The sequence below is a fragment of the Olea europaea genome, chromosome 4, assembly GCF_002742605.1.
Source record: "Olea europaea var. sylvestris chromosome 4, O_europaea_v1, whole genome shotgun sequence".
Taxonomy (NCBI): Eukaryota; Viridiplantae; Streptophyta; class Magnoliopsida; order Lamiales; family Oleaceae; genus Olea; species Olea europaea.
Genome location: NC_036240.1, coordinates 18,968,634 through 18,985,375, shown reverse-complemented (window position 1 = coordinate 18,985,375; position 16,742 = coordinate 18,968,634). Strand labels below are relative to the sequence as shown.

The 16,742-nt window shown below is 35.6% G+C and overlaps 2 protein-coding genes across 3 annotated transcripts; both read right to left on the bottom strand.

Annotated features, from left to right (window-relative positions):
* Positions 1–2,114: 2,114 nt before the first annotated feature.
* Positions 2,115–5,191, bottom strand: LOC111393914. 2 transcript variants are annotated; one of them, XM_023019687.1, is made up of 6 exons: positions 5,006–5,191; positions 4,810–4,899; positions 4,542–4,696; positions 3,276–3,396; positions 2,779–2,898; positions 2,115–2,696 (listed from the first exon to the last, which is right to left on the bottom strand). In XM_023019687.1, exons 1-6 carry the CDS (start codon positions 5,111–5,113, stop codon positions 2,376–2,378), a joined length of 915 nt encoding a protein of 304 aa, XP_022875455.1. In that variant the 5' UTR covers positions 5,114–5,191; the 3' UTR covers positions 2,115–2,375. The 2 variants fall into 2 exon arrangements, with proteins under 2 accessions (XP_022875455.1, XP_022875456.1); XM_023019688.1 differs by having other exon boundaries at positions 3,276–3,354.
* Positions 5,192–6,744: 1,553 nt separating this feature from the next.
* LOC111393913 (ABC transporter B family member 2-like) lies at positions 6,745–15,987 on the bottom strand. Its single transcript, XM_023019686.1, has 12 exons — positions 15,479–15,987; positions 15,345–15,399; positions 15,069–15,244; positions 12,516–12,716; positions 11,451–11,710; positions 10,549–11,089; positions 9,956–10,335; positions 9,145–9,584; positions 8,632–8,873; positions 8,302–8,549; positions 7,681–8,093; positions 6,745–7,537 (listed from the first exon to the last, which is right to left on the bottom strand). Exons 1-12 carry the CDS (start codon positions 15,977–15,979, stop codon positions 6,984–6,986), a joined length of 4,011 nt encoding a protein of 1,336 aa, XP_022875454.1. The 5' UTR covers positions 15,980–15,987; the 3' UTR covers positions 6,745–6,983.
* Positions 15,988–16,742: the final 755 nt, after the last annotated feature.

The following is a 16,742-nucleotide window of genomic DNA, read 5'->3' as shown; positions in this document are numbered from 1 at the left end:
ACGCAATGGCGAGGTGTCGGTTTTGACACTTGCCTAGCCGTGGAATAACATGCTATTGGTGTTGTCGTTGATATTGGGACCAAGAAAGTGTTTTGGCTGGGATTTTAGCGTACCATCCAAGTCGTGTAAGGCTGTGTAGATGGGCAGATAAAATCTGAGGAGGGAATTGACGACAATTTCTTATGCTGTCAGCCAGTTCAAAGCTTTCGATACTTCTGCAGCAACTTGAATGCATGGATTCTTGAAAAAAGATCGAACTAATCGTGGAGTCCACATTTAAGAACAAAAGAAAACGAGCTTAGTGAAGGGAAACTCTTAGTCTAATTTAAAACACGAAACAAGAAATCTAAGGATCGAGTATCCCTACGAGGACGTGAAGAGTGTAGTCATGATCAAATATAACGAAGACTAAATTTGGAAAACAAAAGAAACATGCCCTCGCTCCATTAGCTTAAGTTTTTAGATTTGGACAATACCCACAATCTACAATACCTATGTTATCATAGATCCACATCTGAATCACTACTGTATTCAGTTGTTTCTTGCATTTTTCTAGATAAAAATAGTATCAAAAAACCCCATTAAGATTTATACAGTACTGTCCAAACACGTCAGCATGGATAAATAAACTTACTTGAAACTCAGTTTGCAGACATCCATGTCGTTCTACAGCTATATATCCAAAATGTCGAAGAATGCATCCCAACTTGACATATTGCTGCCATGGGAACCTATGAGAATGTATCGGATGCCTTGGTGATGACTGCGAATATCGATCAAATGTTAAGAAATCAACTAGTCTCAACCTGTTGGGTACAGGAAGTTGTTCATCCCATCTTATGGACCAACTTTTTAATCTTTTCAATGAAAACATCAACACGCTTGTCATCTCAATTTTAGCACTCGGGACATGATTTTCCTCAGCCACCCCCATTGTGATTCCTTATGAACATAATCCTAGGCTGGAAACAATTTAAAGATTAAAATTATATTAATTTTGTGGGCTAACAGAAGAAGAAGAGACTAGAAATGGAAGTTTTGGGACACGCCAATCAATGCTGAGAAAAATAAACATGAAATTTTTTTGTGGTTCGACGAACTGAAGACGAGTCTACGAGACTATGAGAAGTGGCATTGTTATTGGATGGTTGATGTTTAGAACATTTTGTGCCACTCCAACTCTCAACATATTGAAGTCCCTCAACAGTCAGCTCTTAAGAATTGAGAGGAACCTTAAGTCAACTACAAGAAACCAATTCGAAGAAAATTAATTTCATTTGGTGTAAGTACTTGGGGTTAGATGATATGATTATTCCTTATGTACTGAATGTGTCTCCCCTCTCACAATACATGCAATCTCGCGTGAATTTAAAAAATGCCGACATGTGGTCCCCACCCCTATTGTGAGTAGTAGGTAAAATATTCGGTAAAGAAATTCGTTAGTGTAGCATTGTCCTAGATGATATAGGCTAGGTTGCACAAAAATAGAAATAAGGAAAGAGACGTTTATTATTTGGTTGCTTATTAAGATATTTTACAAAACGTTCGAATTCTTGAGCTTGGCTTGGAATTGTTGGAATTGGAGGTCATCTGCTTTGAAGTTAGGAGGGACTTGGTCTGTCCACCACCAAATGTAACAAAAGACGAAGTTAACTCATCACGAAACAGGGGATACAAGATAGTTCACAAAACTAATTAGAGCAATCATATCTCTTATGACTTCATCCTAGCCCTAGATTTCATGAATTTCGAGCGCGAGTGTCTCAACCGATTAAACCCAATTGAAAAATCCCCTCCCTTCTGTAACCAAAACAAAACGTCCAGATTCGCTTAACTCATTATGTGGCTATCATGAAAATATATTTGAGCCAAGTTGAAAATCTAAATCTAACTTCACAATGAGTTGAAGATCCACTTGTCCTGATTTTATGGTCGAGAACCAACTCGGTATTATTCCAATAGATTGAGAACCGAAATTCGAACTTTTCATACATATACATAGATTAGAGAGAATGAATGATGCTTTATGTTGAACGACAAATACATATTTCATGAACTGTTTTTTTTATTTCCTGTCGTCGTGAAATAAATTTACAGTGTATAACAAAATATCATCTCAATCTCGTACAGACATCTCATCCATTGATGTTTTGTTCTTCATGGGCTTCAATATTCTAAAGCTACATTAAGTTTAATAGATCAGAATAAAATAATTACTCTGCACGAGCAAATAGGATAAGAGGAAGAATGCAAGTGCTACACGAAATAATTGGCCAGCATAATGTATACAGATGAACTGATAAAGGGAAGATGCAAAACAGCTTAATCTTCATTATAAAACAATTCAACTCGATATAATATGCACACAAGGAATCCTATGAATCGTTTCCAGTATCATCTTCTACCTCTGGCTTGACAAAAAACTCGATATAAGCAATACGGCTGGGTTGCTGATATCCAGCTGAATCAACATGGGTATGCGGTACGGATGGTTTGGAAACTGAAACAAGGTGCTGAACTTTGAGCATTCCACCTCTCCCAATAGTTAACTTGCTTCCTCGATTGTCTTTGATAACACTACCTGGGATGTTTGAAGTTGTTGCCCGGAGGAATTTATACTTGTAGCTGTGAGATATTTGCCGATCACAGCTAAATGCAGTCAAAAGATCTGAATTAGCATAGTAACTGAAGTCGATCTGCAAAAATAAGTTGTTAGCCTGTTATAAATGTGGAACCCAAAAAATATTTTCGGGCTGTGAATAATGGGCACGAGCGAACCTGCAGGTCTCCATGGCCTTCACCCCTCAAGGTGACAGATGGGGGATCTGGTTGTAAACTTATCTGTATGCTTGAGCCAGGCCACTCAAGATCATCTATAGCTTCCTTCAGAGCTGCAGACTATCAGCTTAAAAGTCATAATGCTGATAGAATAATGATTTACCTTAAAATTCAGTAGACTATTGAAGAAATGGGTAAACCATAGATGCATTATTTCAAGCAATTGTGGTCAAAATTGCACCCAAACTATAGATGATATAAAAAAATGGTTCATCCGCAACAGTGTACTTCAGAAAAAGAAATATAAATAATGTTAAGTTACACGAATATAAGAAATAATGCATGCTGCTGCAGGCAGTTGCCTTGCTTCATAACCAAGGAATACATTCTATTCACACAATGTTAATTACATGAGATACATCTCCTATAATATGCTTTCACTGATAAATTTCTTCAAGAATCTAATTCACAAAATCACAGTATAAGTTCAGAATTACTTTAACCGTGAAACTGAGTGGAATGCTTCCAGCAGGTTCAAAGCTGTAGTCCCATGAGACCGTCTCCGGAATTCTTGTACTAACCTCAGCATAAAGGCAAGCATCCACTGAATCAAGAGATCTGATGCATTGAAAAGAAGAAGGAAAGCAAAAGGAGAGAGTGTCTCAAGGAAAATGTAAATTACAAGAAACTTTCTGGAGAAAAAGGAATGGATTCATGTCTAACTGATAACTCAGATTGCATGTACAAGCTATGCTTCAAAGTTGTTTAAGAGTTTTTACCTTTGATTTAGGTATTGAAACCACAAAACAGAACAACTTTTTTTATAATGTACGAAATACTTTAAACAGAAAGCTTTTCTCTGCAACAAAAACATTGTAGTATCTATGGAAAAAGAAATTCTCCAAGACAAATCTGAAAAGAGCTTTGTATTAACTTGTTTAAAAGTTTTTACCTTTGATTTAGGTATTGAAACCACAAAACAGAACAATGTTTTTTTATAATGTACGAAATACTTTAAACATAAAGCTTTTCTCTGCAACAAAAACATTGAAATATCTACGGAAAAAGAACATCTCCAAGACAAATCTGGAAAGAGCTTTGTATTAACTTCCACAGCCAATTTACACTAAAGAGAAAGACACTACGTAATTGAAATACCAAGTCATGATGCAAGGTTTCAGGGGTTTCACTTCACCCAAAACAAGATTTGTTCGCATATGAATCTGTTGAGCTCATTGTAGCTGTAAATCATATTTCAAATCTTCCAGGTGCATTTCATTGCGTTTTTCTGGACAATATAAGTGTCAAGGTAAATAGATTGAAAATCATCTAGCTCCCTCATTAACCTAACTCAGCTTGCCATCCTTTTCTTCTTTGTTCACCCCATCAGTCTTCTCCACTTCTCACTTCATCTTCTAATTATTTGCATTACACCAGTTACCGAATTCATTATTATCAATTTAGAATGCATTCTTCTATCGTTCAAGTTATAATTCCCATAGTGGTAATCACTTTCTTGCAATCATTTTTGTCAGTAACTCGAGTATGAAGTCCTAATCCTAATCACAAGCAATGATGCAATCAAAATGGCTGTTCCTCAATTGCCAAATACCAAAATCAGTTGTCTGCAAGTTGAAACTCAATATTCGACCAGCTAAGTATCTCAAGTGCAGGGTGCAAATTATTTCTAAATTCAATAAATGAGTAAATTGAACACCAGATCAACTTCAGAAACAAATAAGAGAGAGCAACATAATTAGTACTTGAGAAGAAGTTGCATGTCAGGCCCAGGATACTGGATTTCAAGGATGTTTGAGCGCCCTGGAACTGAAAATATTTTGAGACAATCCACAAATAGCCCTAAGCTCACCCCAAATCGTGGCCTCCCTTGCGCCCCATATTCATATCTAACAAATAGCTATCAAAAAGAACACTCCCAGAATCAATACACGGAGTTTCCAGTATTTATTCAACTGAGGTACTAAATTGAAACAGAATTTCAGTATAAAAATAAAATAATAATAATAATACCTCACGTTGTAAATAAACTTTGGCCTGAAGACAACTGATTTCCTCGACGATTATCACTATGCCGTGTTCCGATAATTCTACGACGGCGTCCTGGTTGTGTGAATTCAAGGAAAAAAAAATTGAATTCATTACAGTCGGATAAAATAAAACAAAAAATGAAAATATGAGAGAGTAAACGAAAAAGGGTAATTGATACTTGGTGCCGTTTCCAGCGGACGGAGGTAAGTGCGTCGACGATTCCTTGGACATTATCCAGCTCGCAAACTAAGTCAGGAGCCTCCGCCTCCACCGCCGACGAACTCATTTCTCCCTGCCTGATTTTTCCTCTTTTTCCCGCCAATAAAAGGTGTCAGAGAGGAGAGTATGCCGTGTTTGATTAGCATTTGTGAAGTTGCATTTTTGGTTAAGCTTAAAAAAATTATATATAAATTTACTTGTACGGGAATAAAGCAGGGTTGCTTTTTCTTTTTCATTTTTTTTAATAACTCAACGCATGTTTGATTTTGTTAAAAATAAGATTTTTTTGTCGATTTTAATAAATAAAAGTTTATAAAGTGTATGGTTGAAAATGAGAGTTAAACAAGGCTCAATTAATCATTCCAATTAAAACTTAAAATAAGTAGCTTTTTATGAGTAAGAAAAAAGTACCTTATCTAAAAAGCTCAAAAAGTAAAGAATTGTAAGTATACATAGGGTGTTCCACGGGGACCGATACTATCTAGTGCTATTGGTAAGGTGGCGATAGCCATGTGGGAATGGGGAAGTTTTGTAGAGGCCGTGGTTATAGGTGGTAGGAGTGATGCGAGAAAGTAGCTCCAAAGAGCAAGTAGACTCCCCTAAGGTTTGAAGAGCTAAAATTGAATAATGATGCAGGGATTAGAGTTTGATAGAGAACTTAGGGTCGATGAATTATTAGGGATCAAATGGGAGTTGTCATTACAGTTGGAATGAAGGGGGTGACCGTGTTTCTTTTCCTTGAGGGTACAAAATTTGCATATGCAAAACAAGGTTAGTTGCTTGCTCAATCCATTGACAACAATGCTACATGTACAAACAGATTTTCCAGATGAATTTATACAATGCCAAATTTCAACATTTCATTGGAGTTTGAACAAAAAAAAAAAAAAAGTCAAATCAATAAATAAGGCGTTGTTATCTCATAACCAAATAGCTTTATTCATCCATTTGTTTTTGCTTGAGCAATGTCGAGACTAACTTGCTTCGACTAGTCCAAAATCTTGGTTTTGATTTTTCTTTTGGGCCCCACGATGGGCTTTATTTGATATTGTTGATTTGTTGCATTGGGTAATCCAGGGTCGTGTTGCTTCTCCCCTAGAAATGAGAATAAAACAATACATGTTCGCCCTCAGGGCACATCTCCAAGTGGTAAAAGGGGAGGGTGGAGAAATCCAGCTTTGCTTGAAGCTGCCGCGTCAAAGGTTCGAATCCTGAAATATGAATTTGGCTCTTGGGTAAGTGCAAGTGTACAAGCAGCCTTCCATCTTGTACCCTTGGAGGCATAATCTGCGATTTACCTCCCTCACGATGCTCCAGGGCAGGGGCGGTGGAGGACCCTTAAGGTTGGAGTTCAACCTTTTAAAACAATACATGTTCTTGCTTTCCAAACGTACATAAGGGATAGGTCAGACTCTTAGACTAGTATTCCTAGTTTCATAGCCCCTTTTTGAAGTGAACTCCATGTTTGAAATTTGATAGTGGTACTGTCCTGAAAAGAAAAATAATTTATGAGCATTGAAGTTTCCAAGAAAGAGTCGACAACGATAGAAATGTGACGAGATATTATGGAAGTCTCTCTTGAAAACTTCTCCACTAATTTACTTAACGGGTGCAAGTTTGGTTTTTCCCTCCTATTTTCGATAACTCTAGTGGGCAGTATTATGATTGATTGAGATAAGTAGTTGAAGAAAAGAGAGCTCGAAAATAAGTAGCACGCATCTTTATTTTGAAGTGGATGTTTATATTCATTTCAACATCTATATTGCAAGCTAAATGATCATTAATAAACCTCCTAAAGATGGGAGAACAAGAACAAGAAAAGAATTTCTAAATTGAACGTACGTTTTGGCAACAAGTAATCACTATATTTCAACATAAACATTAACTTTAACACATACACCAAGATATGTTAAAGAAAATAGAAAAAGAAATTATTGTCAGTTGTGGTGGTGTTGCTGTTGTTGCTGCAAGCTAATGAGTTTATAATAAGCGCCATCTTTGTTCTCTACAAGAGAAGAATGAGTCCCTTGCTCTATCATCTTCCCGTCTTGCAAAATCGATATTTGATCTGCATTTTTAATGGTAGATAATCTATGTGCCACCATGATTGTCGTTCTATTCTTCATCAACCGATCTAAAGCTTGTTGCACCAAGCGTTCTGATTCTACGTCAAGAGCACTAGTTGCTTCATCCAAGAGCAGAATAGAAGGGTTCTTCAAAATAGCTCGTGCAATCGCAACTCTTTGCTTTTGTCCACCAGAAAGTTGAACACCTCGCTCACCAACTTTAGTTGAATAGCCCTCGGGAAGGGCGCTGATGAAACTATGTGCATTAGCTAGCTTTGCTGCTTCTATAATTTCTCCCTCTGTAGCACCCTCTTTACCATAAAGAATGTTTTCATGGATTGACGTGGCAAAAAGAGCCGGCTCTTGTTGGACCAATCCGATGTATTTCCTTAGAGATTTGAGCTTTAATTTCTTGATGTCTTTGCCTACATAAATTTGACAACATCAGTAGCATTCGATAACAACTCGTAGACATTAATGTTTACTAAATATGCACAAGTTGTATCATTTTACAAATCCTTCATATCAGTCACTAGAAGTGAGCATTTATATAGCAAAAGAAACTTACCATCAATCATTATTTTCCCACTTGTTGGATCATAAAATCTGAGTATGAGAGAAATTACAGAGCTTTTCCCAGAACCACTTTGTCCAACTAATGCCATACTTCTACCAGCATGTACTCGAAGATTGAAGTCCTTGAAAATTAGAACATTAGGTCTTGAAGGATAACTAAATTCAACATCCTTGAGCTCAATTGTGCCATCTATCCTTGTAACCTCTTCTCCTACATCACTTAAAATCTCTGTCTTCCGATCTAACACTTCAAAAACTGATGCCACCATTCGGTTTCCCTTTAGGAGATCGGGTGCCATAGCCAGTGTCTCACCCATAGCTAAGGCCGTTACAATCAGAACCATAAATGTTTTCATGACATTTTTGAAGCTAGAAAGTTCCTTTCCCATCAGAATCGAACCATACCTAAAAACGTTTGAAAAAGATTAGCATGATGTCATTCGATTCTATTGATTCATCAAACTAAAATCAAGACTCCATTAATGTTTTACCTAGTATATGCCAGTTTAGAAACAGTCTTAACATCAGTGCTCATATAGAATCCTAATTCTTTATTGTTTTGGAACAACTTTCTCTATTGAAATTTTGAAATATTGAAGCTAAAGCAACATACCATAAAGCAAGCCCATAAGACGAGAATATGAAAAACTGAGAGACTCCATAAAATAATCCAGCAGTCTGACCACGTCTAAAAGAATGCCGAGATGGTTCAACCAGCTCACGAGCATAAAGATCAAGCACTTTCTCCTCTGAGCAAAATGCTGCAACAGTTCGAATGTTACTCACAGCCTCGCCAGCAAGCATGTTAGCTTTGAGATATGCTTTGCTTAAGTCACCACCATAGCCTTGCATGAAAAGTTTCTGAAACAAAAGAAAGATGAGTGATCGAAATATTTTATAAATTTTCACAGCCTGCAAACACGAAAGTGGAAAGAATGGATACCTCGCTGATATGACCACTAATAATCAATGGATATGTGGCTATCACTACAAGAGTGAGCCTCCAGTTCAAGATGAAAGAGATAATGAATGAGGTGACAACCAAGCCGACATTCTGTAACAGGATTGTAGAACGATCAACCACTACAGATCGCAACAAAGTTGCATCACTTTCTAATAGTGATGCTAGCATAGAACTTCCATTGTTCACGTCATCAAACCATCCAATCTCGTTCCTCAACATAGCTGCAATTGAACAAAAGTGAATAAGCAAACATGCTCTACAAGGTACAGATGACAATGATAATATTACATTGAGTTTCTTGAGTATTATTGATTTAATTAGATACCATTTTGTTCGGTATCCAGATTTCCAATTTTTTCCTAGTCTAAATCAGTAGATTTGTCTTCTAAGTGACTAGAGATTTCAATGAATTCATCACAAGAAAATAACTTAAACCCATGTAAGTTTTCAAGTATTGTGGCGTATTACAGTAGACTATGGAATTAACATTACCAGTAAACATCATCTTTCGAACCCGAAGTGTGAGCCGTTCTCCCATGATCCCAAAACATAGATGTGTAATGGCATGAACAATGACAGTTATCACAGCACCCCCACAAAATAGGAAAGCAATTTTCTTTACTTCACGCCGTGTAGTGTCCCAGTCCATATAGTAAGACACAAGAGCTTGAGTAACTCCAAGAGCAAAAAGAGGCATTTGAGCCCCAGCAATAAATGCACACATGGTGCCAAAGACCCCATAAAACCAATCAGGACGCACCATGGAATACAATCTTCCAGATGAAATATGTGTTGGTGCAATATTCTCTGGTCCATCGGCACCGAATCTGCTTATAGATTTCTCTGAACGAAAACTAGCACCATGGCTTCTTGTAGTTGTGCGGGATAATTCACGTGAATACCTAATGCTACCTTCACGTGAGTACCTAATGCTATACAAAGAAAATAAATAATGTTCAAAAGGTATAATAAAAGGCATCCAATAAGTGATTCAGCATTGTCAAAATGAAATCAGTACCAAGATTATCATGCTTCATGTGGGACATGTAATATTGTCAAACGTATTGCCAAAAAATGATTGTGCAGATAGTATTTCTTGATAATAAGATTTTTAAGAAAATTAAGTTGGAAAACAGTAACAAATTATCATCATTTTCAGGTTCTAAACTTCAATATGTGCGTAAAGCTAAATTTATATCTGCAATTGTTAGACTGCTATTGAACTTTTCTTGAGCAGAACTATGATACCTTTGTAATTGCTGTAAAATAAAAAATAAAAAATCCTAGAAGGTGAATTTTGTACCTGAGAGGTCGTCCCATGGTAGGTCCATGTGACGGGAGGCGTCGCAATGAAACTGTCTCTTGTAGCTGAACAAGGGAAGCATATGCACTATTTGGTATTGAGATGAGTTCTTCATGGCTTCCAATTTCTACTATTGCACCATTTTGCACGACAGCTATTGTATCAGCATTTCTAACAGTAGATAGACGGTGAGCCACAACAACAGTCGTTCGCCCCACCATCACCCGATCAAGAGCCTCTTGCACACTCTTTTCAGACTCTGCATCAAGTGCACTAGTCGCTTCATCCAACAAAAGTACTGAAGGATTTTTTACTATAGCACGTGATATTGCAATTCTTTGCTTTTGTCCACCTGATAGTTGTATTCCTCTCTCACCCACCTGTAAAAAGTATCCACAAGTACTCAGTAACACCGTAAACTCAAATCTTAATTCCCTCGTTCCCTAGGCAACTATATATTAAGCCAACGAATTCATCAATAGAGTCTCAAGAAACTTTGTGCCAAAAAGTTGACAAACTCTCAAGTGTTAAAGCTACCTCAGAATGCATCTAAATTTCTATGTCCAATACATAGTAAGGAGATAAAAATGTACCTGAGTTTCGAATCTATCTGGAAGGTTGTTAACAAAATTGATTGCCTCGGAAAGTTTTGCTGCACGTGTAATCTCTTCCATTGTGGCATCATCTTTCCCATAGAGAATGTTCTCCCTAATAGTAGTGGCAAAAAGTGCAGGCTCCTGATTTACCAAACCAATTTGCTTCCTAAGCCACTTCAAATCGAGCTCCCTAATATCATTTCCATCTAATAGTATATGTCCAGAGAGGGGATCATAGAAACGTTCTATCAAAGATATAACTGTGCTCTTCCCAGATCCACTTCCTCCAACAAGGGCTATTATCTTTCCAGAATGAATATTTAGAGAAAGTTTGTTGAAAATCAACACATCAGGTCGGGACGGATAGCTAAATGTTACGTCCTTGAATTGGATGTGACCATCTACTTTACTCGGTCTTAGAGCATTTTCGGACCTGGTTTTGCCGATCTTATTTCTTTCAATCATCTCAAAGATAGGATATGCAGCTGCCTTTGCCCGAATAAATGCTGTAATGTCTGGTGCTGCTTGCCCCAATGACCTGAGAATAACAGATGCTATTTATCGTTTCCGTTGTGAAGATAATCACAGAATGTGACAGAGCATTATTTCATGTAATTCATTTTTACACACAGTGAAAACCTGGAAAACAATGTGCATTCCCAGGTTAACTGATCATCGAGAATATTTGGAAAATAACTTTTTTTTCGATAGAATAGTAAACGTTAATATGTGAATGACCAGAAATATATAAGTAAATGCTCCAAACACACCATCGAGTAACTTGATGACTAGGCCAAAGTTGATACTTTGTTGGTCACTCGAAGTAAAAATCCAATCTACTGTTCATAGGTTAATGTCATAATGACATTCGAATATCTAAGAAAAAATGAAAAGCTTACAGGCCAGCAATAACGACATTGAGCATGGTCGTGAAAGAATCTCCTCCGTTGGCAATATTCTTATGTACAACAATGCTAGTGAACCAAACAAGCAATGACCATGAAAGAAAAAGAACACAGTGTAAGGTTCCAAGTCCAAGACCCTTGGCCAAGCCTGCTTTCTTCCCATACTTGTACGTGTTCAACAAAGATGTCATATATGAGTTCACTGCTATTTCTTCTCCTGCAAATGCTTGCACCGTTCTGACATTACCAATTACCTGTAAAATGCAACAAATTAGAGCACTCCAACATATAACACATTAGTCAAATCAGTTGAAAATTTATTATCCTTGGAGCATGCTTAGCTCTGTTTCTTCTCAAAAAGGACCATGCTAATTGTACAATCCCAGTTGACAACTACTTACATGGTGGACCCACGATTAATAAAAAATCGTAGACCCCCTCTCCATGTGAGTGGTTGGTTGTCAATCCCGATTGTACAACAAATAAAATTCAAAAAAGAATGATCATCTCTAAATAGTATCGCACCTAATACTGTGGAGAAAAGTCAATGACTACTGTACTTTTAAGCTAAGCCAAACATGCTCTTAGAACTAACAATTATGTGACGTGCAATCTAATTCATAGTGATATAAGTCGCATCAAACATGTTCATTGCTTAGGCTTAGAATATAACTAATATGGCAAATGTTGAACCCCAATCTTGAGGGTCCCCACCAGCCTATCCATAGAGTTTTGTGAGGGAGGTAAATCGTGGGATGTGCTCCAACAAGTCAGGGAACAAAAGCTGCATGTACACTGCGCCTACAAGAAGTCCAACTCCATGTTTCAGGAATCGAACCCCTACATTGCGGGTGCCAACAAGGCGTGAGATAACCTCATTCCTATCCTTTACACCGCTAGACTATAACTAATATGGCATGGGCTACGCAAACCCCGACATAAATTAATAAGTGCAGCATTCCCGACCAACCAAGCAAAACTAGTGGCTTTCTTTGTCTTCAAAGGTGTATAAAAAAATGCAAATTCATTTATAAAGACTATACAAAATAAGGGACGAACCTCTTCTGCAATTTCTCCTGCTTTTATATAGGATCTGCGAACTCTGGCAATTAGCCCAGTGGCTACATAGGCATAGATCCCACCAGCAAGTGCGATCAAGGGTACGATTGAAAGTGTCACAAGACTTATTTGCCATACTCTTATGAAACCTATGGCAAATCCTGATATAAAACGGCTGATATAGTGCATAAAATTTCCTACCTGCACCCATTACCAAAAATCATACACAAAACAAAAGATAATAATAATTTTACATTTTAGATCTTTTACTTATTTACTTAGCCCCTATTTTATCTTAGAGTAATTAGCACAAAACGTCCCTACCTTTCTTTTTTGGCTCATTTCATTCCTATCTTTACCTTTTCTTGTGCAAAACATCATTTTTATCATTTTCTCAATAAAAAGCTATAAAATAACTAATATACCCTTCTATTTAAATAAAAAAAATAAAGAACTAAATGCAATCGTAGTTCCAAATAAAAAAATGAATAAATTCTCCTCCACCACCTCCTCTTTTGAACTTTTTTAAAAATTGGAACTGTGATTGCAATTAGTTCTTTATTTTTTTTATTTAAATAGAAGGGTATATTAGTCATTTTATAACTTTTTATTGAGAAAAATGATGAAGAGGATGTTTTACACAAGAAAATGTAAAGGTGGGGATGAAATGCGCCAAAAAAGAAAGGTAGGGACGTTTTCCACAAAAATCATGAAAGATAGGAATGTTTTGTGCTAATTACCCTTTATATTATCCACATTCTTTAAAGTTTCATTTTTTTTTTTTGAAACTCATTTTTAATCATATTCTTCTAATAAAATAATTTACATATAAACCAAAATAATTTCTCTGCATTTTAACCATATATTCTTCAAAAAAAATTAAAAAAATCACTTTTACAGAATTCAATTTTCACAAAAATGGGGTCAAACAGAGCCTTATACATAAAAAAAATAAAAATTTAAGGTTAGCCAAACATGGGGTAAGTGTTGATGTTTAATAGACAAAACTCACACAATTGACTCATAATCTGTTATCTGTCGACTGCATAGTAAGTTGTTAAATCTTTGAAAGGGAACTAGACTTCAAGTTTATTGCTTCCAATTCAAGTTAAAATCTGATTTCATTGAGGTTGAGGACTAATTTATTCGATTTAAAAGTTTGAAGATCAACATTGTATCCAAGCAATAAGTTAGGGATCAATTATGCATTTTCTCCTATTTGTAGTATTTTATTCAAATTTCTTTGCACTTACAATTTCTTGAGTGGTGCAATTTTTTATTTATTTAAATTTTTTTAAAGATTAAGTGTCTGTTTGAGCCACATTATTCCAAAAAAATACATTCCTAGACAGTGATTTGACATTATTTTAATCACATTTTTCAATAAAATAATATTACACGCAGATCAAAAACTTTTCCTTATTTTTTAACCACACATTTCTCATCAATACACTATTCAAGAATGCATTATTACCAAAATAATGTGGCTCAAACACCCCTTATTATAGACTGTTTTCTACTAAAAACGGAAATTCTAAATAAATTATTACCTTCTCCTTTTCTTATCCAAGAAATTTTCTAAAGGTCGGATAGGATGTGCAAAAATTAAAATATTCTCATTCAGTATTCATTTCTCTATGTACTTACATTTTTAAGATTATTTTTAAATATAAAATACTTAAAGACGTGAAAAAATTAAAATAAAATAATTGTGCAAGAGTTTGGGATAAGAATCATGCTCTCCATCCCCACCTCAATTCTCAACTAACCACGGAATACCCACCCCATTTGAGGTGAAGACAGAACATTTTGCCATCCTTGAGATGTCGTAATTTAATTTTAACACTCATCCAAGATGATAGTTCATTCGAGAACATCAATGTTCATATTAAATATATATTTTTTAATTTTGAAATTAAATCATTTTTTTCGACTTTAGACGGATCAAATTATTCGTTTAACTTGTTGAGAGTTTATCCTTCACAAGTTGAAGAAGTAATTTGAACTCTAGAGACTTACGAATAACATTAATTCTCTGTCACACCTTGCCATCTGCATAAAGAATAACTATTGATGGGCACATGAAGTGCCATCAAACCGTTCAACTAACAACTAGAATAATTATAACATGGCCGAGAACCATAAATGCATTTGGTTGGGCAGTAATTATTAGTGACTTTACTTTAAATATAGATGTCACTTTTTTCGAAATTATTTTAAATTATTTAACCATCTTTACTTAGGACGTGATTGATTTGCTGTTTTCAGCCCATTTTTCATTTTTTATTTTCCGTTTTCGAAAATACGAAAAACACGTTTGGTCCGTACGAGTTAAAATTTATAACTGAAAACGCAAAATAACTTTTTATCATTTTTAGCGATTTCAATTATAAATGTCGAAAACGCTTAAAATGCGAAAAACGAGCCGTTTTCAGGGAAAACTAAAAATCGTTTTGAAAATGAAAATAGAAACCAACCGCACCCTTAATTTCTAGAAAACTAACTTTTAAGTACGGTCAAACACAATCTTTTTTATAGCAAGACGATGCTAACCTTTTCTGAAATGGCATCTTGAACAACAATGATATCAGTAGTGATAGCTGAAATGACTTCTCCAGTAGAAGCTTCAGTGTCAAAACGACTGACATCTTGATTTAACATAGATCTCAGATATGCCATTCTCATTTTCGTGGCTTGTCTTTCCCCAGAATGCATCCAAAAAGCCACCTCTGTAATTTTTATTTTTTTTTCATTTTAAATCAATTTTTCACATATATTTATTTGCTAAATTTTGAATATAATTCAGAAATGGGAGACAATTTTTTTTACCTGTCCACGATGAAAACAGTATGACTATACTCAGATATACCAAATCCAATGAATACTGCAAAAGAAATATAGGTTTTAATTGATTGATCGCAAAAAATAAATGAGTGTTTGATAAAGTTAACGATACTTGATACCTTAGCGACTTTGTGAGAAGCTTCTTTTGGGAAGAGATAAGCCAAGCCGATGATATTGATCAACTTTCCGAAGAAAATGAAGAAGACAGGGACGGAAGCACCATGCACACAGGCACCAATGGATCCAATAAACATGAGAAAATAGTCGTAAGCATCGGCAAATGCAAACAATTTTAAAAACGAAACTTTCTCTGGAGATTTCTTATTGTTATCTCCTTTCGTCTTCTCATCCGAGAATGAGAATGGACTCTCATGGCTACTACTCATTTCAGGCTTACCCCAGCTCGGAATTCCAAGAGATATGGCACTTAAAAGTAAAAGCAGTTCTTGGAATAGGAAGGAAAAAAATGGGATGCTAGTAGAAGTGATTGCTGGATAGAATAGGCATTTATTGAAAAGATGAACCAAGTTTTGTGCTATGATATTACATATACATATATATTTATAAATATTGTTTGGGGAGACACGGTTGGGGTTTCGAAATTTATGATGCAATGACATCCCACCATCACAGCCATTTCAAAGTGTGCTTGCCTCTTTTTGTTCTGTTGTGTTGTGTATGTTGTTCGATATTTCAAATGGATGTCCACACAATACCGTACTCGGGGTACATTGATAAAGACAAGAACGATAATTACCCGTTTGGTAGGCTTTCTACTTTTTGTAGAAGAGCTATTTGAGATAGTTACATTACATAAACTCTCTCTAAAAGTTCTACTAACTAGACAAAGAACTTATAAAAATTATCTAAATAAGTTTCAAAAGTAACTTTTTATTCTTATAAGCAATTTTTGACTTTTTAAAAGTTTTGCCAAATCGGCCCTGATTTAGACTTCTTACACAAAAAGCTCCTACCATATTTGCGATAGGCAAAAACATGATCGATTTTGCTAAGTAACATAATACGACCATGCTCGCTCTATATTGACAAGGTAGTCTCTATAGCTATTTACATGTTGTGAAGTGTAAATTATCTCAAATTTGAATTTTTAGAGGTCAAAAACAATAATCATCAAGCAAGACATTGTTTAGATGTTTTGGTTTTGTTTACAGGGTTAAAATACAGCCTACTTTCACGCTATATTATTATAAATTAGTCGATGAAAGTTATTTTTCATTTCACTATAGTTACTTGATTAAATTCTATTAATTTTTCTAATGGAATTTCCACCTTACAAATTGGCCAACATGGACCGCTTCTACATATGCCATTCCATTTTAATAAATAGTATTTAAGAGAACGATCTTCAGTGAAATAAAGAAC

Excerpts from the sequence above, each read along its gene's own strand:
- LOC111393913 (XM_023019686.1), bottom strand. The coding sequence starts at position 15,979 with ATGTCATTGCATCATAAATTTCGAAACCCCAACCGTGTCTCCCCAAAC. Across the intron at positions 15,400-15,478 it reads CTTCTCACAAAGTCGCTAAG|TATTCATTGGATTTGGTATA; the intron begins GTATCAAGTATC and ends TTTCTTTTGCAG. Across the intron at positions 8,094-8,301 it reads TCTTATGGGCTTGCTTTATG|GTATGGTTCGATTCTGATGG; the intron begins GTATGTTGCTTT and ends AAACGTTTTTAG.
- LOC111393914 (XM_023019687.1), bottom strand. The coding sequence starts at position 5,113 with ATGAGTTCGTCGGCGGTGGAGGCGGAGGCTCCTGACTTAGTTTGCGAG. Across the intron at positions 2,899-3,275 it reads CACTCAGTTTCACGGTTAAA|TCTGCAGCTCTGAAGGAAGC; the intron begins GTAATTCTGAAC and ends TTAAGCTGATAG. Across the intron at positions 2,697-2,778 it reads AAGGCCATGGAGACCTGCAG|ATCGACTTCAGTTACTATGC; the intron begins GTTCGCTCGTGC and ends TTATTTTTGCAG.